This window comes from Vombatus ursinus, unplaced genomic scaffold (genome assembly GCF_900497805.2).
Source record: "Vombatus ursinus unplaced genomic scaffold, bare-nosed wombat genome assembly UNPS02005459.1, whole genome shotgun sequence".
Lineage (NCBI taxonomy): Eukaryota > Metazoa > Chordata > Mammalia > Diprotodontia > Vombatidae > Vombatus > Vombatus ursinus.
Genome location: NW_020945237.1, coordinates 10,056,595 through 10,082,144, shown reverse-complemented (window position 1 = coordinate 10,082,144; position 25,550 = coordinate 10,056,595). Strand labels below are relative to the sequence as shown.

The 25,550-nt window shown below is 37.8% G+C and overlaps 1 protein-coding gene across 4 annotated transcripts in view; it reads left to right on the top strand.

Moving 5' to 3' along the window:
* Nucleotides 1-9,589: 9,589 nt before the first annotated feature.
* Nucleotides 9,590-25,550, top strand: part of NSUN6 (NOP2/Sun RNA methyltransferase family member 6) — a 35,036-nt gene continuing 19,075 nt past the window's right edge. The window contains exons 1-6 of one of the 4 annotated variants that reach the window (XM_027847808.1): nt 9,590-9,713; nt 11,714-11,869; nt 13,376-13,455; nt 15,747-15,856; nt 18,122-18,287; nt 23,996-24,077. In XM_027847808.1, the coding sequence (XP_027703609.1) occupies nt 9,639-9,713; nt 11,714-11,869; nt 13,376-13,455; nt 15,747-15,856; nt 18,122-18,287; nt 23,996-24,077 (669 nt within the window). In that variant the 5' untranslated portion in view covers nt 9,590-9,638. The other 3 variants (XM_027847809.1, XM_027847810.1, XM_027847811.1) reach the window with 3 other exon arrangements.

The window sequence follows — 25,550 nt, the reverse complement described above, 5'->3', positions numbered from 1 at the left end:
GGTTAGCAGCAGGCAAATCACTATTCATGTTCTGAGGATGGGGGGTCCATTAGCTAGGTTACCATTATATAAGATCATTTGAGGAGGGGGAAAACACTAGCAACTAATGGGAGAGGATGTAACTCCTAAACTGAACCTTGAAGGAAGCTAAGGATTCTGAAAGGTTGAGGTGAGAAGATAGTTTATTCAATATATTAACATAATTTAGTGCCCTATTCTTCTTCAGTGGCAGCTAGGTGGTACAGTGGGTAGAGTGCCAGGCCTAGAGCTAGGAAGACTCATCTTCTTGAGTTCAAATCCAGCCTCAGATCCTTACTAGCTGTGTGACCATGGGCAAGTCACTTAACCCTATTTCCTCATCTGTAAAATGAGCTGAAGAAGCAAACTACCCCAATATCACCCCAAATGGGGTCATGAAGAGTTGGGCATGACTGAAGAACTTTTTTTCAACAAGTGAATTTGAGTTATTTTTGGAGTCTGGAGGAAATAACTAAAAGACCAATTGATCACATGATTCTGATTCAGATTGTCCTGTCCATATTGCTTCCTAAATTTAGTAGCTATTGGCCTATAAATGAATGATTTACCAACTACTATCAGGAAACAAAGAAATGGACCATATGCACAGAATCTATATAACCTAATGAAGTTTATTGAAAGACATTCAGTGTAACCCATAGAGGTCTCAAATGGGCCTAGGTTACTCAGGGCTGAATCTCCACTACCTATTTGGACAATATAGAGATTTATTGGCCTTAGATCAGCTAGTGTGGCAAAGACTGGTCAACTTCCCAAATGGCTAGTTGTGAACTGCAGCACCAAAAGTGATTCTCTGCCAGCTATCTAGAGGGTGCATAGGCCTGGGTCACATATCAGCTAATGAGAGATGGCAACTCCCAGTTGGATAGTAGGGACTGCACCACCAAAAATGAAGCAGTAGTATGTCAGTAGAGTGCCATAATCATTGAGGGCTAGTGAAGGCAGTGGTGCCAGTATCAAGGTTTGCTCACTAGGACACACTTTTTATAGAGGAAAAGTTCCAGTGCTGATCTAGGCAGTAATGTTCTAGTTTTCTAATTTCCAAGGATTCCTTTGTAGTGGTTGATTAGATGAGGTGGCAAGTAAATGTTTGCCTGACTGTGTTGGCCTCATTTTAAAACAAGTCTTAATAAGATTTTAGGTTAAGTTTCAGAATATACAAGTAACAGCTGAATGAAGGAATTAACCTGTTCAGACTAAAATGGTTTAGAGAGGTTGCAGCAGAGTTGCTATATACTGTAACTCACCTAGTTAGCTAGTGGCTTTTAGGGTTGCTTTGAGTAAAATAGACCATTTAGGATTAGAAGCCTCATTAAAAAAAACAAACAAAAAAACTGTTTAAGATCAGTAAATTTGCTATATAAAGACTCTAGAATGATAAAAAAGAAGACTCATTTAGTTTAAGAGAAGTATTATTATAATTTTGAAAATGAAGAGATTCTTTTTAGCAGTTTAGGAATGAAGCTTCCATAAATTCCATTGATAAGAAGAAAAACAACTCATTAAAGCATCCCTATGAATTTTCCTTATTTTTCTAAATAGCTTTTTATGCTGCCAAAAGGAAAAGGCCTTCAGGCCTGTTTCTGAGTAAAAGTTTACAACTTTCTCTTAGGATTCTACATATAAATGCAATGCCTGGCATATAATAATCTCATTGATTGATTGGTGGTGGTGGGAAGGGAGAGAAGAGAAAGGGGGAAAGCTGCAGGATCTTAATTTTAGGGAGAAAAAATACCTCAGTTTACCAATAGGGCTGTAAACAGATCTGTATGCATATATACAATGTCTAGCAAACAATAATACTTTATTTTTTTACATTCACAAAAGAAGAATGACATTTGCTGGCACAAAAATTCTAAAGAGTGCCAAGGATTACTGAACAAGGGAATAACAGACATGGTCAGACTTATGTTTTAGGAAGATTATTTTAGGAAGAGCAATTAGTAGGCTAATATAGTAGTGCAGGGAAAAAGTGATGAGGACTTCACTAAGATATTATTTCCAAGAACTTTTTAAAACTAATCTCAAACAGCTTTAACTATTACTGTATTTATGTCTAAGGCTGTTTTTGAACTTTTTTTTTTTTAACAATTAACTTCAATTAGCGTCTACAAAGAGATATTTACAGTAACATAAGTACAAATATTTCTGCCCAATACCTGGAGACACACTTTCTTCTATACCACCTTGGTCCCAGGGAAGAATAGGTTCAGCCTTAACAGTGTTTCTACATACCATTCACTCCACCAAGTTCACTTCCAATGTTCATGGAAATTGAATAGATAAATCTATATCTCTGCTACTGAGGCACTGGGCCAGGTAGGTCATTCAGGATTTCTATCTTCACTATGGCTTACAGGCAATCCTGACGGCAATTCCAGCTCCTGGACTTCTGGTTGTTTCATCTCCTGACCTTTCACAAGGTCACAGCTCTCTCTAATCTCCTTCATCTAAAAGCAAGGACTGAAGGAATGCAAGGAGGCAAAGAACAGAAGCTTCTATACATGGAGCACACGTAGGCCTCAGATGGGGAGGGTCCCAGGCCTCTCCCCTTACTGCATTGTCTCTCTCTCTGGAACTCAGTTAGACAGGAAAAAGACTAGTACTGTTTAAATGCACACCAGTTCTGGCTAAGCAGCCAATCAAGAGTCTTATCTCCTCATCATATGGTTAGCAGACCATAACCAGCTCCTGAACATCTGCACATGCTCCAAAATGGGGGGCAGGGCACTTCCATTCCATGTCATCATCATCATGCCCTTCCAGAAGCAAGCCTGAATCCTCTTCCACTGGGGGTTTACATGCAGCTTTTGCTCACCAACCCCACTTGCACTTGTATCAGTACAAGTTGTGTCCTCCACTAGAAAGTAAGCTCCTAAAAAAACCCAACCAACCAACCAAACAAAACCCCCCAGAAAATAAACTCCTTGAGGGCAGGGATTCTTTTCACTTGTTCTTTGTATCTCCAGTATCTATCACAAAGCCTGGTAGTAGTGTTCCTTTCTTTGTATTTGAATCCATAGTACAGTTCCTGGCACAGAATAGTCACTCAATAAATGATTCTTGACCATACAGAGCAATTCATGTACATACTCTAAAGCATTTGACTCAATAGAACAAACTGCAGTGTCTTCTCAAATAAGGTGATTCCCAAGCATAGGTTTAGCCCATATAAGATTCTGTAACATACGCAATTAGAGAGAGAACTTTATCTCCTGAGTAGCAATATTAAGGAAGGCATAAAAGACAGAAATATATGTATGCATGGCACCAAATACTCCTATTCACAGAAGACATTGTACTAGTTTCATCATACTTTAGAATCCCAGGAAGCTGCAGTGAAATTCACTATGTTCTAGAGATTAGGCAACAGGACACTGGAAAAACAAAATGAATGAAAAACATATTACATATTGGGACACAAAGGTGGAAAGTCACTGAGTTAATGCAATCCAGAGTGAGTTCAGATATACACACAATTTAATACAGAGATAGAGATTTTTTTAAATGGACCTGGAATTCCTAGGGAGGAACTTTCTGTTCTAAGGATTAAGGCAGATTAGTACTTTCTCTACAACTAACAATCTTGGAGAACTGCCTGTAGGCCTTGAGAAATTAAATGACTAGCCCAGTGTCACACAGCTTCTGTGTAGCATAGGTAGGATTTCCATATATAAATATATACAGCATAAATTTAAAGTGAAGAACTACAAAAATAAATAAATAAACAAACAAACAAATAAATAAATAAAAGGTAGTTTTACATTAGTAAAACATTAGTGTTTGTGGGGATTAGGAAAGACTTTTGGCAGAAAATGGTGTTTGAGCTACATCTTTTAAATTTTTATTTATTTACTTTTAAGACTGATTCTTTCCAACTTCCGCAGGCTAGAGGTGCAGGACTACTCACAGCTGATGCTATTACCAATCAGCCTGGGAGCTTTGACCTGCTCTGTTTCCAACTTGGGCCAGTTTGCTTCTCTTTGGTCAACCTAGTGGCTCCCTGCCCCCCAGGGCTTCCTATATTAATGCTAAACCTGACACACTATCAGCATAGCCAACTGGCCCAGAACTCCAAGTGATAGGTTGGTTCAGTTTATGGAGACATTTACAACCTGAAAGAAGATTTTTCTATGTTGTGTCAGAAGCAATAGGAAGACACTAGAGTTCAATGAGTAAGGGAGTCACAAGGTTGTGTCATTATTTAAGGAAATTATTCAGGCACCAATGTGGAAGACAGACTGGACTGGTCAAAGTCTAGAGGTAGGGAGGCCAATTAGGAGGCTGTTGGTATAATCTAGGTGAAAGGTGAACTAAGGTCACAGTCCTGGTCCTGTCCAGCTCTGTCCCTATAAGCCTTTGACATAGATAAGGATTGTTGTTGTTGTTGTTGTTGTTTTACACCCTCAGCACTTAGCACAGTGCCTGGCCCATAAAAGGCTCTTAATAAATGTTTCATGATTGCTTGATTGCCAGCCTGAATACCGTAATGATATCCATGAAACATCAAAGAGCCAGGAGGAATGCCTCCAGGTGAATTCTTGTGGACAATTTATGAAAAGACATGGATATAACGTGGATGAGATGGTATGGAAGGATTGTAATGTGCCCTAAAGGAAGGAGTACACACATTGATGAGGTGAGGGATCTTTCCAAGATAGTTTCAAAGACCTGCAATTTCATCTTGCTTTTGTTTTCCATAAATCCTTCACAGTGAAATTATACAATGCTCTAGGGAAGGTTTCCTTTTGTCCCTTTTTCAGTATTTTGTGCTGCTCAGATCACCTGTTTATTGATTCTTATTCTTACCACATGATTAGTTGCCTTTCTTTTCTTCTAATACACTTCCCTGAGAAAATTAAAACATTTATTAAAGCATTTATTAAATCTGGAAAAAGAATAAGGAGTTGTTGAAAAATTTGGTAATAGTTGTTGAACAATTTGGTGCTAGAACTTAGTTTTAATTCAGTTAGTTCATTTGGAAACATCAGGGAAGGACCAGATGGCCTACACAGGGCCATTCCTAAGAATGAGATAAAAAGTAGTTTCTAATATTATAAAACAGAATCTTGGAGAGAAATTTTGCCAGTGTCTTTTCCAGATGGGCCTAAATCAGGGGTTCTTAATTGGGACCCATCAACTTAAAAAAAATTTTTTTGATAACTGTGTTTCAATATAATTGGTCTCCCTTGTAATCTTATATATTTTATTTGAATGCAATTAAAAACATTGCTCAGATATGGGCCTATATGCTTCACCACACTGCCTAAGGATCTTAGCATAAAGGAACCTTTAGATGACATCTTTTAAGAAGGAAGCATTCTCAGATAACATATATGTTGGGTTTGGTTTCCAGACAACGAAATAATATAGTGAATTTGGTTTCCAGACAGCAAAGAAGTAAAAGAAAAATTATGCCCTTCTTTGACCATCATATTTAGCATTACAAGAAAGTCTATGGTACTGTAGTCCAATATAAAATGCCATTGGCCATATGTAGCAAACTGGTGACTTCACTGTAACAAAGTATTCCGACAGAGGTATGAGTGTGCTAAAGCTGCTATATCCCTTTGTGACATTATCACTTTCTGGTACCCTTTCCATAACACCTGCTCCTACAAACCAATAAGAGCACCTTCTTTAACCCACAACAGAATCTTCCAGTGGGGCAAATACTGCTCATTTCAAAGTTGAACAGCAAAATTCTATCAGGCACCAAACTTGTAGCCATTTTTTACATCTTACATTCAAATATTTTTGTCATGAAATAATTCCATGACTATTTCTTAGCCTTCTTATTAAATTTCTAACTGTCAAGTCAATAGAAACAAGAAAAAAAAATGGTAATGCAAATGATCACACAGATAGTTATGGAGAAAATGAAACCCTGAAGTTTCTACTTATTTGTAAAATTCTAACAAGATATGATTGTATTTTAGTGTCTCCAGGTTATTTATTTATTTATTTATTTATTTAGTGCATGGGGTGATGGGTCAAGGAGCTTCAGAAATATTGTCAGGGAAATTCCTTCGGTATGATCAAGTAGTTTCAAGGTCAGCGTATGGTAAGAGAGGAATTTCTTGCTTTTGTTTTCCCATAAATCTTTCAAAGTGAAACTGCACAATGCTCTAGACAGTTTCCCTTTGTTCCTTTTTCAACATTTTGCACTGCCACGGATCACCCATTTATTGACTTACTCTTTCTATGTGATTAATTGGCTTCCTTTTCTTCTAATACATATCTTTGAGAACTTTAAAATAGCATTTACTACATCTAGCAAAGAGTAAATAGTTGTTGAACAATTTGGTGCTAAAGCTTAGTTATAATTCAATTAGTTCATCTGGAAACATTGCGGATGGACAAGATGGCAGGTACCAGATAACCTAGGCAGGGTCATTCCTAAGAATAAGATGTAGTGAAACTAGGATTTGAATTAAGTCCTGACTCTAGTACTTACCAATTGTCTGACCATGAAGAAAAGTAATTTAAACTTTCTTTGCTCCTCATTTTCCACAGGGTCATGAGGAAAGCACTTTGTTATCTATAAAATGCAATATAAATGTGAGTTATTATTTTAGGATTCTAGGTTTAACAATTGGATTAATAATACCAATAACAAATTGTATTTTAATAAATCAATAAATATTTAATAAGCACTTATTAATGTACCAGTCATGGTGGTAGGGATTTAGGATACAAAGTTAAAAATGAAAGGGTCCCTGTCCTCAAGGAGTATACATTTATAGGGAGGAGGGCACACAAAAAGCATACATGAGAATAAGTGTACACAAAGTAAATACAAAGTAATTTGGGGAGCACTCAAAGCTAGGAGATCACAAAAGTCCTCAGGTAGGAAGAACTTGAGCCGAGGTCTGAAAGCATTGAAGAATTTTATCTTGGTAGAAGTGAGGATGGAATATGTTCTAGGCTGTGTGGACATCCTAAGTAAAGGCACTGAGGGAGCAATGGATTGTTGGGTGGATCCCTTATGTTGAACTTTTGGAAGAACCATGGGTGAGAGTCCCACAGGGGTGGTTATGGGTGAGTTGTGCTCTGCTCTGTGGAATCAAATTCCTAAAACTATGAGATCATTTCCACATGTATAATTGATATATTGTTTGCTTTTTAATGGGAGAGGCTGAAGGGAGGAAAAGAAGTTGGAACTCAAAATGAAAAAAAAAAGATTGTAAAAATAAAAAATAAATTAACTACTATGAGTTCATAGATCCAATTGTACTTGAGTGATAAACTGGAATCAGACTGTGAAAGGCTTTGAATACCAGAGATTTTCTTTGTTTGTTTGTTTGTTTTTATAGGCAATAGACAATTACTAGAGATTTTTTGAGCAGAGGAATGACTTGATCAGACTTGTGCTTGAGGATATCACTTTGGCAAATGTATGGAGGAAGGATGGGAGAGGGACAAGTTGGAGATTAGGAAACCAATTATGAGGCTTTAGTACAGGCTACATGCAAGGAGTGCCTGAACTAAGATGAGTGAGTGAAGTATGGTAGTGGATAGTGAAGGATAACTGAGGTTTTGAATCTAGGTGACTGGTAGGATGGTGACACCTTTAACAGAAACAGGAAATTAGAAAAAGGAAGGGCTTTGGGAGAAAGGTGAGTTGTATTTTGGACCTGTTAAGTTTGAAATACGTTATATAGAACTTTATACAGTTATAGATACACTGAGATCTGGAAAGCATTTTGTATTGGAAGGGATGTTAAAAGATCATCTATCTTACTATCGTGTTCAACTTCCTTCTATAATTGAGGAAAAGGAAGTGAAGAAGGAATTACTTGACTTGCATAAGGTCCTAGATGGCAGGAAGGCAATCTAGGGTACTTTCCAGGACAACACACTTTCTTCTTCTTTTTAAATATAAACATTTTTCTTTTTTATGAACATGTATCAACAGCTCAGTACACAATAAAAAAAGAGATTGTATCCAACCCCATACACTTTCTTTAAATATATTAAATTAAATAACAACTGACTAGGAGGCAGTTGTTTGTCCTTGCTTCTTGAAGAGGACCACAGAGATCGGGAAGGTGATGTCCTGAGTTGCAAGTGAATTGGATTTCAGTGAGGCAGGGCTGTGCAAAGTCACCAGCCCCACTGTCTCTTCCAAAGCCATCTGGGTCCAGTGGCCAGATATAGATTAGGACAACTGGAGATGTCCCCCAGGAGGCAGAATGGTACAATGGAAAACACGATATACGGTGGTTTAATGGAATGTGTACTCATGTGAGTCAGAGAAACTATTTTCCAATCCCCTCTCTGGCATTAGCGTGTGACCTTGGGCAAGTCACAACCTCCCTGGGAAAAGGTCAAGACCAGATTGACTCTGAGGTCCCTTCTTTGGGTGCTGCCCCTACGTCTAGACCTAAAACTCTAAGAGCCGGCTTCCCTAGCTCTGGCACTTACTACCTGTGGGTGACCTCAGTCATCCCACTTCAGTCCTCGGCAGCTTCTTTATGGGCTAAATGAGGGGCTGGGCGAGACGACCCCTTCCAATCCCTTCCTCCCTAGGCTCTAAAGCCAAGATCCTACAATCCCAAGACTCGGACAAATGGACGAGACGGTAATTTAAGTACTCAACAACAGTATTTCAAATCAACAAGCACTTATTAAGTGCCTAGTGCGGGCCAGCCTCTCATTTTACAGATGAGGAAACTGAGGTTCAGGGAGGCGGTGACTCTCCCAAGAATCTGGGCTAGAATCTTAACTCCTGTGAAGATGGGAGAAAGCACGGCTTCCTCCTCTCGTCCCTTCCTGGACTCCAAGAACAACAACTAAACAGAAAAACGAGCCACCCTATGTTAAAAGGTATTATTTAAAAGAAAACGGACCGGGGCTACTTTTTGTCAGAGGACAAAGTAAAATTTGGGAGTATTTATCAATCATTTCGCGAAAGGGCCAAGCCGCTTTCCCGGATGGTCCTGGGCGTGAGCCTCAACCCCTCCCCTCCCTGTCCTCGCACGGGGGTTCCAGGGGGCACTTCCGACCACCAGAGACTCCTGCGGACCACGAGGGTCTCCACCGCACCGGCCTGACGCTCGAGGGGATTTAATTACTACGCAACAGGATGCTCACGGTACCCGCGGCGAGCCCCGACGCCGGCTCTCGCAGCGTAATGACCCGCTGACGCACGGCGGCGTGACGACGCCGTACGTACGCATCATCCCGAGGGCCATATCCGGGACTTCTCGGAGAAGTATCTGTGTAAGAGGCGGGAGACCAGGGCCGCGTCTTTCCGGCCGCAGCCTGAGCACCGCGGACTCTCGTCCGGGTTGCTGGACGCGCGGCCCCCGCTTGTTGGAAGTTCGGAGCCGCAGGCCGGGGACGCCGAGGCCGCCGAGGCCGCTGCTGTCTACCGCGAGAGCGGAGCCTGGAAGCCCCGGCGCGCGCCTCTGGGCCCGAGGCGCGTCCCCGACCGGCGTGGCGTGACCCGCGCTGCCCCTCAGCCGCGTCCGAGCTCGAGGGGGCCACGTGTGTCTGTTTAAAAACAAACCCAAACTCACAGATATCCTAAAGAAAAGCCAAAAAAAAAAAAAAATTAAGTGCTTTTATCGCGAGAAGGGAAGAAAAATAAGAAAATGTCCCATTTCCCCAAAATGTCCTTGAGACCTGAAGTCGAAGACTACCTCAGGGCGAGCTTTAAAAATGAGGAGGTAGGTCGGCCAGCGGAGTGGTCAGGAAGTGCTGGATCTGAGAGGCCCAGGCGCCAAAGCGTCCGAGGGAAGGGACGCCGAGACCCCCTGCGGCGAGGGGAGGCGGGGGCCTCGGAGGGCCCGCCGAGCAGGACTGCGGGGTGCCCGGAACGGGAGGAGTCGGGGCGCGATCTGAGCGTACCCGAAGCAGCAGCAGCAGGAGCGAGCTGCCTGGGAGGGAAGTGATTAAGGTGGAAGGAAAAGCGAGCTGTGCGCATCGCGACCTCGCGTGCAGTGGTTGCCTCTGCGTGTGACAGAGCTCGTTTAGTTTGTGTTATTAAGATCGGACCAAAAAAAAAAAAATGCTTTTGAGTAAGGAGCTAGAGAAGATGAGGGTAGAGGCATCGCTTGGCCACCAGGTGGCGACGGGAAGCCAGGAAGACCTGTATTCGAATTCCACGTCTAATCACGCTACATAACCAGCTGGGTGACTTCTGCACAACTTCTTAACCTCTCGTCGCTCCAGGCAGCCAAGAGAAAGCGCTAACTTGCATTGCAAAGATGGAATTTCCTTACCCAAGAGTTCCCTATCCCAATGAAATCGAAGGTTGCATCACGAATTTAAGGTTAGGGTTAGTTGTAGATAAACTGGAGGGGACTTTAGAGGTCCTTTAATCCTACTGCCTCGTTCTGCAGATAAGGAAACGGGCTTGAGAGGTTGAGAGACTTGAAGATAATCACGCAGCGGTGCGGATGTGAACCCAGGTCTTCTGACCACAAGTCCACCTACGTGGTAACTTTACTTAGGAAGAGGTGGGGCAAGCACTGTACCCAGTGAAATCACAGATTTTTAAAGTAAGGTTAGAAATGAATGGACTTCCCAGGCTGGAAAGACTCAACAGCAGTGAGGAGTGAATAATAAACACTGTCCCTCATAGGATTCTCTAAAGTTGCAGATATTTGCATAGGTATTCAGTATGTGTTTTTTTCTTCTTATTATCAGACCACTGATTTCATCTGTTACAGAAGCACCAAGTAGAAGCCTCTGTCAAAGTAGACAGTTACCAGCTTTTGGGTGATTGCTTTGGGTTTTGTTTCCTTCTTTGCAATTCCATATTGGCATTTGTTTTGCAATTTATAGGCCTAGTGAGTCACCGGAGGCACAGAAGTTAAGTGATTTGCTCTGGGTCAAAAAGCTTGTGTGTCCGAGATGGAACTTGAACCCAGGTCTTTCACTCAACCATACTGTTCCCTAACGTTACTTAGGGACAAAGGGGATCCTAACTTTTTCTATATTTAATTGTTTTAAGTGAAGCTACCTTAGTGTTACTTGTTTTTAATATTTTGCATTTTTATGGGAGCTTTGAATTAACTTAAGAAATCAAGGTCTTGAAAGAGCCATTCAGTTACATTGGTCTAAATGAAAAGCAACTATTCTTAGTGCCAGTCCTCTTGGAGGAGTTCATAATGAAGAAGCATATATCCAAGTTCAAGTTTTATAAGGCCGTAGTGTGGTATAGTTGTGGCAACAGATTTGGAGACATAAGGCTTTAGTTTCACTTTATGCTACTCCTAGTTAAGTGACCTTGGCTAAGACACTTAACTTTTTTAGTTTTCCATTTGTAAAACAAGGTGGTGGTTTCTTCCACCTTTTGATCCTGCCACATCTAATGCCAGAAAAGGATAGATTACATACCCCTCTTCTAGTATATTTTCCCCTAAATAACACATTATTCTTTCATGCCATAATCAATTATAATAAAAGCTTGAGTAATTATGAAGATTACACATAGAAAGTTAATGAATGGTACTTTGAAGATTTTGTATTTAATTTCTCAGTGCTAATAACAAAAGTAGATGCAACAACATGCAGTGGAATTAAATCAAATGCTAAAACATGTTTCTTGAAATAGAGCAATAAGAAAATAAATGGTTCTCTTTTTTAGGACATTGTTTTAATTGAGTTTTCCATTTGAAAAAAAGTCAGTCTTGCATTCCTGTTTTTTTCTTTTTCTTTAAAGATGATAACTGCTTTAGGTGTTCAGGAAGCAGAAAGGAAATTTGAAGCCTTGTTAAATCACTTGTCACACCCACCAGCATTCACAACTGTTAGAGTGAATACTCATTTAGCATCTGTAAAACATGTGAAAGATTTGCTGCTTGAAGAAATAAATAAGGTTTGTTGAATTCTTTATGCATGTTAGTAATCGTAATCTAATGTTTGTTGGACTGGTGAAGCTTTTTACACAGCTATAGGATTATGGGCAAGAAATCCTTAAATTCTCTGGGTTTTAGACTTTCCTTGGCTTTGAAAGAATGTGTGTGTTGCTGGGGAGGAGGTTAGAGGGCGGATTCAATGATTTCTAAGGTTCCTTTCACAAAAAAAAATCTGAGATTTTATGAAAAAACGTGTCATGGCTATCTATGAGTTGATTCTGTCTTTGTAACTTTGATTTTCCCTTCTGCTTATCTGAAAGAGGAAAAAGTATCCATGGCTATCACATTTCTAAGTAGTTGAGGGAGACAGCCTCTTGGTTTTTCCTCCCAATAGTCTTTTTTTTTTTCATTACTTATAAAACTGGCAGAAATAGATAGTTGTGAGATCTGGCCAGTCATTTCTTTGAGCTTCCGTTTCTGTATCTATAAAATTTTTGCTTAAATGACTTGTACTATTTAGCCTACAAGGTCATTTTTTTAGCAGTCAAGTGAAAATGTATATATGCTTTGTACTGTTGGACTTTGTAAAGTGAAGCAGTATTTAAATAATGTGCACTATTATTTTTATTCCTTAATTTATTTTCAATGATCAAACATTTATTTATTTTTTCTTTTTACCTCCTTACACCCACTGGGGTGAAAAATACAAAACCTTGTAACATAAAAGTGTATTCAGACAAAACATATTTCTGCATTTACCATGTTCAAGAATGTGTTTCTTATTTTTCACATTAGTCTATCACATCTCTGTCATGATGTGAAGCATTTTTCATTATCAGTTTTCTAGAATCATGGTTGATCATTGTGTTGATCAAAGTTCTTGAATCTTTCAGAATTGCTCATTTTTACAATATTGATGTTACAGTATAAATTGCTTTCTTGGTTCTTCTCACTTCATTCTGTTTCAAATCATACAAGTCTCTCAGGTTTTTCTCCCTTTACCTGTAATACGGTAGCAAAAGTACTACGGAAGAAACTGAGAGCCTAACACACTATCATGGATCTGACAGGTTTCCAACTCTGTTTCATAGTGGTGTAACAATCACAAATATTATCCAGAGTTTAACATATCTATCTATACAAGTTGTAAGGGAGATTACTTTCTGACTATATACTATTTCTCTTCATTTGTAAAGTGTTTAGTAGAGGGCTTTATAAATGCTAGCTATGACTGCAACAATTGAAATCATAATCTTGTTCTTTTGAATACGGACTTGTTCAGAAATTATTCTGAAACTGAGTTTACGTATAATTCTCTGCAAGGCCAGCTTTGCTTAAGTCAGGGAGGCTCACCATTTGAAGGTTGGCCAGCAACGGATCCTTTCTTTTAACCACAACTCAAAGACTTTATGTTTACTAAGGCATGGAGGGTGTTGTGATCTGTATCTGTGAATGGAATCTCTGTGCAGGTGAATTAAATGTCTATTATATTACTCTTTAATAATTGTATCTGTTTATCTTAACAGCAATTTAATGGCTTAAGTGTTCCAATTCTTCAGCACCCAGATGTTCAGGATGTGTTACTTATTCCTGTAATTGGACCCAGGTTTGTAACAACTTGGCTCAAAAACCATATATTATTAAATAATAAGACTCTTTTCACTAGTGTGTTTTGATCATTTTTATGTTGTTTAATGATAGCATCAAGTTACTCTACCTTGCTTTAAAAATTTATCTTATCTCATCAGTGTTGGTTTGGGAAAATTCATATTAACCCTAATAAAGAAAATAGCTATCTAAGAAAGAGCCAGAATCATTGCAACGGCAAAGTAGAATTGGGCCTAGGATGCATTTATTTTAAATTGGGAGAAATGTGTTTTAGGTTGATGCTTATGCATAAGCAGTAAGGTTTGTCTTCAGGGAAAGTATTGTGCTAAAATCTTTTTCAACAACAAAAGTAATACATATTATAACTTAGATATTGTAAGATAAACACTAGGCAAATACTGTTATTTAGAATACTCTATCTTGATATTCTGGGATTTAAGTTACAGTATTAAAGACATGAGATGTGAGCTTTCCTTTGTTATAAGATATTGTTGAGGGGCATGAGGAAACTGAGGAAGGAAAGAACCATTTATTAAACACCTATTCTGTGCCAGGCAATGTACTAAGTCCTTTACAAATATTATTTAATCTTCACAGTAACCCTGGGAGGTAGGGACCGTTATTTTATATTTTACACTTGAGGTAACTGAGTCAGACAGAGGTGAAGTGACTTGCGCAGGGTCATATGGCTCAGCGTCTAAGGCTGAATCTGTACTTTGAGTTTTCCTGATTCCAGGCTCAGCACTCTATACGGTCTTCTAGCTGCCACCAAATTGATACTGTATTTATCATGATCATCATTATTATTATTCTATTAGTTTCTGATTTCCTTGTGGGTCATTGTGGTCTAATAGAGAGCTTGCCTTGCTGGCAGGGAGGCCTCGATTCAAGCCTCGCCTCTAGCCTCTACTACCTGCCCCTGGGTGCCTACCTTATCCTCCCAAAGCTTGAGGTCACCCTGAAGACTCTAGGTGCAGCCAGGTGCGGATCTGCAGTGGCAGCAGAGGCTCTCCTGAGAGCTCTCTTTGCCAAGGACATCTCATGGCCACCCCCAACCCTTTTCTGATTCCTCAAAACTGTGCTGTAGTCCTTCTTGCAGCCAGTGTGCAGCAGAGAAAATCCCCCATTAAGAAATCTCAGCCTTTCTTCTTGGAACACATCTGATATGTTTTCAGTAGTCTTTATTAAGTGTTTATTCAGTGTCCATCATATGGCCAGCCCTGAGGAGGGGGGGGTGTGTACAAAACCAAAAGGGAGACAGTCCCTGCTTTCAAGGAGGGCGATACAGCATAGATGTGATTGGAGGAAGGGGTGCTCAAAGGATGGGGCTTGAAAAGTTCGTTACTATATAAAATTAATCATCTCCTTGGGATTTAGCCATGCAGCTGCACATGTAGTATTCCTTAAGTAGAGGTTATTGGTTTTGAGAATCACTTATCCTCCACCATCTTTCATTTGTCTCTTATATTCTTAGGGACTGGACTTCTGATGTCATTGGTTTGGGGAACTCCTCCTGGGAGGAACTTCCTCTGCTAATAATGTAGGTTGGCATCTTCACTGTACCTTGCAGTTTTAGTTGTCTAGAGGTTTCGAAGTTGGGTGACTTGCCCAGGTCACACGAAATCTGTGTCAGAGGCTAGACATGTATCTAAGTATTCTTGGATCCTTGGTTTTCTTTGATCCTTTCAGGCAAAGGCCTTCTTAGTATTATGAAGGCCTCTATTGCTTTTTTTTTGTTCTTCCAGTACTCTGCCGTGTACAGATATTCAGGAACTGACACAGTGTTACCTGAGCAATTTCTACCACTACCTACCACATGGATTTTTTTTTCCTTTCTAATATTCCCCACCTCTTTTTACTACTTTTACTTTTTTTCTTTTATTCATTATTTCCTCTTTCTCACTCACCATTTCTTAGCTGGCAGTATTTCATGGTTTTACTAAGCCTCCGTGATAATACTTGAAGCTGAAAAGTTGCTTTAAAAAAAAAAGCCTGGAGTCGGGAAAACTTCTCTTCCTGGGTTTAAATTCGGTCTGGGCCCTTACTGTTGGTCTGACCCTGGGCAAGTCACTTAACCCTGTTTGCCTTAGTTTCCTCATCTTTAAAATGAGATGGAGAAGGAATGGCAAACCACTCCAGTATCTATGACAAGAAAACCCTGGATAGGGTCACGAAGAGTTGTACGTGACTAAAAATAACTAAACAAAAAGAGGAAAACTGGAATTTGAAAAAGCTTATAGACTTTAGGTTACATTATTCTGTTTAACTTTCATGGTCTTATATTCTTAGGAAAAATATAAACAAGCAACCTTCTGAAGTCATTGTTGGACCCCACTGTGGTAGTGCTGTGCTAAGGGGAGCACATGTCTACATTCCAGGAATCCTGTCTGCTTCAAAATGTAAGTGCACATTTTTGTTTTTGAGAGAATTATTCAGATGTGTTGGTTGTGTGCCTTTTTCTTCTAATTATAAATTTCCAATAAATTTTGCCAAGCAAAATATTAGAGTTTAATGCACATGATTAGGGTTGGGGTTATCCTTTCTTCCTTTCTCTACTCCCTTCCACACCTGCAGTTCTTGGACCTTATGGTGTTACTTGGTTTCACTAGTTGGACTCAGTGCTTTCTTAGTATTCTTCTATTTTGTTAGAGGTTAGGATTTATTACTTCAGAATTGGTGAATGACGTGTTTTTTTCAATATAAATGTTCTTCAGAATTGGATCTATTTCCAAATAGAAATCCTACTGATTTATCACTGAATAGGTGGGGTATATGTATGTGTTTGTGTGTATGTGTATGTATGTGTATGTATGTGTGAGTAAGCAATGTTTTTATTTGATTTTATGACTTCATATTTGTGTGTGGCTTTTCAGTAATACTAGGTACACACACATTCTCATAAACTTTTATAAGAGTCTGTAGATTAATAACTAGATTGAAATTGATTATGTTTGGTTTGATTATTACTTTTAACATGATTTGAATAGCACAGTGCTCAGCTCATTCAAACTGAGTGAATTTTCTTTTGATTTTGGTTAGTTTACTGCCAGCTGCAGGAGACTGCATGAAATTCTAAATTAAAAAAATAATAACACTGGATGAAGGACAGGGGAACATCAGATTTGTTATTTTTAGACTTTAATTTTATGATCATTAGTAGTTTAAGTGTTGCCTGTTTTAAAAAAAAAGATTGTTATGTATTTGCAAATTAAAATGTGAAAAAAATGTTTCATTTTATATAATTAATGTTTGTTTGCTAAATTGTTTAAAAAGAAAATAGCTAGTATAGCATAGCCTGTTATTAATCGAACAGCTCTAATAGTAATTTCTTGGGGGTATGCTTTGATTTTTAGGCATTTAATTTTTATTTCGTACAATTACCAATTTGATTGCAATGTTTTCATAATATATAATTATTTTTCAGTTTACACTTAAGTTCCTTACATGAAAGACTTCAAGAAAACAATTTTTTGGAGACATTGGACGTAATATTTGCATCACTCACAATTTTGAGAGACAACGTTGTGTAATCATTACATGGCCAACCTTAGAGTCAGAAAGACCTGGATTCAGATTTTGCCTCTTACACTGCTGTGTGAAGCTGGGCAATTCGTTTAAACTTTCAGTGCCCTGGACAGCCCTAGAATAGTTGCTGATCTCCCTTGGCAGAAGGAACAAGTCCAAACCAAATAAAATTGTCCCCATCTTTGCAAAAAACAAAAACTAGCTAAGTTAATTTAACTGTAGGATTCAGTGGCAGAGTAGTGTGAAGATTGCAGATAAAGCTGAATTACTTACCTCGGGTCTTTAAGACCTGCCCTGTATGAACCAGCAATGCAGTTTGGCATAATTCAGAACCTATGACAGTTCCATCTGGGAGGGAAGCACACGGAAGTTCTTTAGAAGTGAACTGGTTTGCAAATAGTTATAACTCTGTCATGTGTCTGAAATGATAAGAAGGCTTAGAGGCAGCATGACACAAAGAAGATAACTGTTTCACTTATGTCTGGCAGATAGTTTTTGCCAAATCTTCTAAAATTGTATTGTCTGTATAATTGATATGAGCGCCAAACCAATCTTATTCCTTTCAACTTCACCCGCTTCTTTTTATTGCTCCCCAGCTGATTAGGCTTAGAGTAAAAATATCTTCTCATGGCAAATATACCTTAATTTCTTCCACAAACATTGCCTCTTACGTGAACTGAGAAAAATTTTTTTTAAAAGAGAGACCAGAAAAGAATCCTAAAAATATTGCTAATTGGCATTTGTCCAAGTTTTTGAAAAATTGAGAATATGTGTCTATAAAAGTTATTTTGTTGTATTGACTCTTTCTCAAAAAGTGGACTTGGAAAATATTTGCATTCAAATGGTATTTACTGAAATAGGATTTGACCTACAATAATATGTTACCTTCTTCACAAGAAGGACGTAAGAAATTTGGCCTTCTGACATTTCTTCTTTGAAAGAATTGCAAAATTAACTGCCATTAGTCCTGATCTAAAAAAGTAAAACCTGATTTTTTTTTGGTCAAGGACAGAATTAAAATGATGAGAAAAGTTTGGTTTGATGCTTGAGAGATCTTTGTAAAGGTCTCTTCCTTGATGTTGATTCTTCTTTGAAAAAGCACGATTTAATGGAATCTTTTAATTTGCTTCTTTTTCTAGTTATGAAAGCTGGAGATGTTGTCTCTGTTTATTCTGATATTGAAGGAAAATGTAAAAAAGGAGCCAAAGAATTTGATGGAAAAAAAGTATTTCTTGGAAACGGGATTTCTGAGCTGAGCCGCAATGAAATTTTCAGTTTGACCAGTCCACTGAAGTATGTTAAAAGGTGTTTTATTAAAGAGCTATATTCTTTTATTTATTTAAAGAAAATTAAAAAATGTTTAATTATACTCTGAATTTCATTATAAGAGGGAATAAATTTATTTAATGTCAATTTGTCTAGAAAGCAGGACTTAGAGGGCAATAATTTTTAAAGAAATGAAATTTCTTTGGTATAAGAGTGATATAGTCAAGTCAAAGAAGGCAAGCAAATGGCTACCTTTTTATTTGCCATGTTATTTTTATTTGATGAAATAGATTTGCTCTATGTGTTTTTTTCCTTCTTCAATTAAAATATTTACTAAATATGTTTGAAGGGAAAGAACCTATGGCTAATCACTGGAATTTTGTGAAAAGGCACGCTTTTATGATTTAAAGGTCATAAATAGAAAAAAAGATAGAATTCATATAAATGGTTAAAGTAATTCCTACTTCAGTTGATCCATGATCTCATCAGTGTTCATACTTCCTCTGTTAGAGCAGACTATAACCTATCCATGCCTCCCAATCTCATGTGACATATTCACATGGCTAGCTAGGTGAGCTACCAGGCCTGGAGTCAGGAAGACCTGAGTTCAAATCCAGCCTCAGGCACGTACTAGCTGTATGACCCTGGGTAAGTCACTTAACCTTTGTCTGCCTCAGTTTTCTTACTTGCAAAATGGGGGTAATAATAGCACCCATCTCTCAGGGTTGTTGTGAGGAGCGAATGAGATAATATTTAGAAAGCACTTAGCATAGTGCCTGGTACATAGTATAAGTATTATATAAAGTTAGCTATTATTATCATTGTTGATGACGTTCTATACATTTTACCGGTGATCCACCCGGTATACTTATGACATGCCTCTTGCTGCAGATGAGCTTTCCACCTTTTATCCTTCCCTTTCTCCTTGTGCTCAACTCATCCCCTTTTCTCATCATACATAATTTTTCTCAGATTTCTTATACAGCTTCTTAGGCACAGTTACCATACTTCACCTTTGAGAATACCTGCAATTTCAATTTTTTGGAGATTGTAGTATTTCATGATTCCCAGCCCCAATGTATTACCAGAAGAACATTGGCATTAAGATGATGGGCTTTAAAAAAGAATCTTGGAATTCTTGAGAGTGTTAATGCCATTTTCCAAATTCCATCCATCTCACTTTCTAATTCCTGATTCCTCTTTGTCCATTTGTACTGTCAGTCCAAATTACATCTATTGATGACAAAGCTCAGAATCATAGTCTGGTTCAAATTATATCAAGATGGCATCAGTTCTTGATCATTAATGTAGAAAGAAGTAAGAAGTAGTTTACATAAATTAAATTCCCATGTAATCTTTAAACCTTATTTAATCCTCATTTCAGCCTTCAGCCTTTTCTTCCAAAATTTTGTCCATAACTTTGTGTTCATGAAGTAAACCATTTAAATGGATACATTTGAAGACTGTAGATAAACCACTCTTGTGGATAATGGCTGCAGCTCTGTCTCTGGTGGCAAGTTTCCTTGGTTCTAGCTGATAGAAATGAACTATTCTGGAGGAAATGGAGACTCCATCATTTGGACTTTCTGTGTCTTTCAAAGTCAGATATGGCTTTATTTCCATGACATTTTTTCTAAAACAAGGAATAGTTCCATATGATATACTATATGCATAGTATATGATTATTAATGGTATGAAGAGTCTGTGTATAATAGTATACATAAATAACAGGGATCTGAACATATTTTTAATACTTCTTTTAGAACACCATAGATGGAGTACTCATTTTCTTTTCCTCTTGGCTCATTTAAAGCTCTAGGCACTATGCTGTTTGGTTTTCTGCCCTTATTTTCTATGTGAAGCTGTGTGCTTTGCAGAGGGCAAACAGCCATACCTTTAGAATTATTTTTGTAATTCAGTCTTATTCAGCCAGGTTGCTATAATTTCTGTCTCAGTCTATTGATATGCAGGGAAAAGAAAAGCTTCCACTGGCCTATGGTGTTCAGATTCTGTTCTCTTCCCTTTTTGGAAAGTCAGGACATTTACTTGTCATCAGTCTGGTGATACCTCTCATGTTTTCCGAACAAATGAAAGCTTTCCAAAAAAAGATAAAGATATGGTAAAACCATAAACACTAAACTTAAACACAGTTTCCCATTTATATTATTTTTAGCATTTAGAGATGAGTTATCTTAGTATACTGATGGATATAGTTTATTATCCAAGCAGCAGTGTTGGGACACTGGTTTCACATGTTCCAGCTGGCTTAAATCAGCTACAATCACAGAGATAAATAAACCTGCTTTCAGATAATTTTCTCTGCAATCTTATAAACAGGCCTCCTCTACATTGGGTTTATTCATTTGACATTTAAGAATATATTTGATTATATGAAAGTACTGTTCATCTGCTAAAATAATTTAAGCAGACACCCAATTTTCAAAACACTAAGCAACTCAAGTTGTAACCAAATTAATTAGCCTGAGACCTTCTATTCAGGCTATTCCAAGGCAAAAAGTAGATGCTAAATGTTTTCCAGTGCACAGTAAATGGCTTATGTTTGACTCATACCAGGCTGCTAGTGGCTGACGGAGCTGGTAAAATGGGATTCAGAACCAAGAGTATTGGGACATATAGCCAGTAAGCTTAGTACTAAAGGTCCTTAAATTACTAGGAGTCTAGTCAAATCCTCCCTGCTCCAGGGCCAGTGCTCCATCCACTGCTCCACCTACCTGCCCCTTTCCCCTTCTTGTTCCTTCTTAATGTACAGTGTTACCCATTCTTCTTTTACCTACTTTTTTTTTTTAAATAAGGTATATCCCTTCTTAAAATAAGTTATTTCAGTTCATCAAATCTCAGTGATCTCTATGAGATCAATTTTGCCTACTTATGTTAGGACCTATAGTTCCTCTTGTTTGTTGCCTAAACTTTGGGCATTTATGTATAGATATTCAAAGCCATACATTTTAAAACGGTCTACTTTTGTGCATTTTGTTGCCAGTGAGCATCTATGTGTCTGAACTACTTTCCTTCCTTCTTTGTTGTCAGTCTTTACTGTGTCTGACTTGGGAGCTGTACGTAGGCAGTTTTGTTCACCTCCATCCCTTTTCGTTTGTAGTCGTCATACTTAGATTTTACAAAACATCAAACAAAGTACATTTGTACTAACTTTTTCTCCCAAAACCAAACCAGACAAAACCTTACACTCTTCTGGGTTTCGGTTTCTTGGTCAGGACTCTATAATCATTAGTGATACTTTCAAAGTTCCTTATGATAATGCCATTTGTATCTATGTTAATCATCAGAAGTGGGCAGCTTTCATTCATTGGGGGGTTTCTCCTGTTATATCTTAGATAGCTGGAGGAGACAACAGATCTTGCTATTGTTATTACCACATTTACAGGTAGCTTTCTCAGTCAATCCTCTTCTTCATCTGAATCGTATTGGATGATCTTATACCTAATAACTTCTGATGCCCAATGTATCATTCTTTGGAGGACAAGCAACTTTTTCCTCGTAAGAGCATAAGAACTCTCTCCTCTTAAGTAAGTCTCATCAGTTTTTAATGTCTGTCTGTACAACTGTCCTCTTCCTTCCTTTTCTCCTCTTCTTCTTTTGTGTAATACTCTTTTTACCCTTATGCATCCTGAGAAGGGTTTTCTCCTAGGTTCTGTCTCAGATCCTTTTTCCCCCAGTTGGAGTCTCTTTTCTGTTTTCTTCAGAGCACTTCGTACCCCTTAACAGTAGAGTATGGAGAAGCATTCTTTGAGTACCTTTGACTTCTCAAAGAGGGAGATCAGCCTACATTTGGAAAACTGATAACACTCAGTTGGCTGTGGTAGAAATAAAAACATTGCAAACTACAAGTTTACTGTACAATTTCCTGGTTCTCCAGGAAGGTTGAGATTCTCAGCCTTGTTTCTTTGATCTACTGATAGCTTACACTTAAAGGGAAGGGTCTGGTTAAAACTTCTTATAGTCAATTATCGCCTCTTAACAACTTAACCACCCCCACTCAACTTCCTTTCCTTAATCTAAACAGCCTCTCTACCCCCACATCTCCCTCCTATTTAGACTTGCATCAATTTCTTATCTGTTTTATCAGTTGCCCAACTCACCAGGTTAAGTCAACAAGCCTGTTCTGTGGCAGGCATTTATATTTATTCCTGCTACTTTTCTCTTTTATAAGAAGTGATAATACTCATAATTTTCTACCACTCTTCTCTCTAGTATTTTAAAAATAAGTTTTAATTCTAAGTGGTGGTGTCTTCTCTCTCTGCTTGACAAAGGAGATCAAGTGTTTTCAGGCCATAGCAGTTCCTGGGTTCGCTTGGCCTTTCCCTTGTGACAGCCGCTTTAGATTGGTTAAACTTTTGTGGAAAATGATGACAGTCATGGTCAGCATTTTTGTTTTTTTTTTGTTTTTTTTGTTTTTGTTGTTGTTTTGTTTTTTTCCTGTTTTCCACCTTTTGGCATTGATAGCTCATTTGAATATGTCAGGTTCAAATTATTGCCATATTTCATTGTTTTCTTTTTACTTTTACTTATTCCCTAATTTGATGTTGTCCTTGGGTCCAGTTATATACAGGTATTTGATTCTGGTATAATTCCTACTTCAGTAAATAATTGTCTTGTGTTTGTTAAGAAAGTCCTTTTCACTTTTTGTTGATGTTTGTTGGTTACCGTGCTGAGAACCTTTCCCTGTCTCTTGGAACAAAAAAGTATTCTTGATATACAGGCACAACACTTCTGAGTTAGGTTGCAAGCCTTTAACCTCTTAAGTTTCTTTGTTAATCCTTATTTTCTAACCTTCTTAACCAACTTCCTTTATGCCTCACTTTGCATTGAAGTTACCAAGTATCAAAATATGTTGTTTTATTTTGGAGGGTCTTATTAAATTCTTCATAGAATTTTCTTTTTCATTAGATGTTGATATATAAGCTGCACATATTTTCATAGTAATTTTTTCTTTTGCTCATGAGTACTGCAGACCAGGATAATCGGGTGTACTATGAAATCATTTTATATTTCCTTTGGATATAATGATGAAACCCACTTTATCAATTCCTTTGTTTTCTTCTGTAAGGAGAACCCACGAGCCATCCTTTTCATCCTTCTCATTAGGGGTAACATCTTTTTGTCTGCTGACTTTATTTTTAGAATTTCATTGTTGATTTAATTCAGTTTTTCCAGCTGGTATGTCAAAATCTTACATTTAGAGTACCTAGAGTTCAGTTAATATTTATTGGATCATCATAAGTTTTATTACTACTTTAAGTGTCACATTAAATATATATAGATATAGATTCAGGTATTCATTGCTTTCAAGTTCATTAAAAGTTTGGAAAATTTTATCTTAGTGTCAGTTATAGTTAAATGAAAAATTAACAAAACAAGCACATTCCCTTGAAGAATTTTCTCTAACATTATCCCACAAAATTTCTAGCAAAAATTAAAAAGAATAAGAATAAATTTTTCTGCTGACTCTACTGTTTCAGGATTTTTCCTGGGGCAGTATTCTCTGGGATTTTCAAGGTCAATAAGGGAGGGTGAGAGCTACTTACTGCTTACTCTGCCATGTTGGCTCCCGGAACAAGAATAAATTTTTCTTAAAATTTTTGGGCTGTATAAATATGAAGACTGAAAAATGTATCTTTGTTATACTATGGTGGCTGTTTTCTTAGAAATGTAAACTGAGTATAGTACATAATTTAAGTCAGATTAATGTAAGGATTCCTACATTTCAGAGGCATAGGTATACGAATGACAGAACCAGTGTATCTCAGCCCTTCATTTGACAATGTACTGTCCAGTTCCTTGTTTTTGCAGGTAAGTATCCACATAAATTATTTTGTGATATTTAAATATAGAGTAAGGCCTAGAATGCTATCCTTTCTCATCTCAACTCCTAGAATCCTTGGCTTTGGTCAAGACTCAACTTCTGCAGAAAGCCATTTCCCCACTTCCCTCTAACTTAGGTTATATATTTTTCTACTTTGTGTATTTCTTTTTTGTATATGATATCTTCATTAAAATGTAAGTTCCTTGAGGGCAGGGACTATTTTCACATTTTATTTGTATTCCAGTGTTTAGTACAATCTCTGGCACATAATAAGCACTTAATAAATACTTACTTGATTAAGCTCCTGTTTGGTGTTGTAAATCCTACATGATCTGTTTTCATATTTTCCAACTTAATGTTGGATTAACAGTAAATATTTGTAATTTTTCAACCTTTATCCTTTTTTTTAAACTCTACCAAACTGCACCCAGAGATGTTCTAACACTTGATTTTGTTATGACCTACAGTTGTTTTACTTTGTTATTCATGCATTCTGAAATCTCATTATTTGATCATAATCTTTTATCATTTTCTTTTCCTGTGCCTTATGATCTCTAATCCTGTTCTTTGTTCTCTCTGTAACCTCAATCCCTTAGTTATTTCCTAGGCTATCACCACTCCACTGGCTGTACTCTCCTTCCTTCCCTTTTTGACCTCTTGGTGAACCAGTTAAACTGTACCCTACATTATAATTTCACATCTTTTGCCCCATTGTCCTTTTCCTGATCCCATTTTTCCAATTCTCATTCTTGGATTACTCCCATCATTTGCCACCTCTTCTCATATTCACGTGCTGCAGAACAGAGCTGAAAAAAAATCACAAATGTGTTGATTTGGATCTCTTGGAAATTTATAATACATACTCTCAACTGGGCCCTCATTTGTGTTATGTCTACCTGATTGATTTGCTGTCCCACTCACCACAGCGACTGGTCCAGTCATTTTTTTTCCTTCTCAAGCCTCCCTCTGACTATTCCTCTCTATTATCTCTCTTCCCATTCTCAGTTAAATTCTTTGAGAAAGCTGCCTTACACAGTGTACTTTTAAAACCTCCTCTCCTCTCACTACTTTGTAACCTTTTGCCATTTAGCTTCTGACCTTGTCATTGAATTAAAATTGCCTTCTGCAAAGTTATTGGTGATTTTATAATTGGCAAATTTAATAGTCTTAATTGTCATAATCCTAGTCTTTCTTTCATTCTTTGCACCGTTGCACCATCTCCTCCTGGAGACTTTCCCCTTTATAGACTTTCATGAGACTTCTCTCTCCTGGTTGTCCTTCTGAATGTCTGACTGATCATCTTCAGCTTTCTTTGTAGGGTGTTCATTTAGGACATGCCCACTAACTGTAGGTATTCCCTAGAGCTCTGTTGTAGACCTTCTGCTTTTCTCTTTATAGGAGGGGTTCTTAATCAGGTTTGTGAACTTGCTTTTAAAAAAATATTTTTATAAAATTGGTTT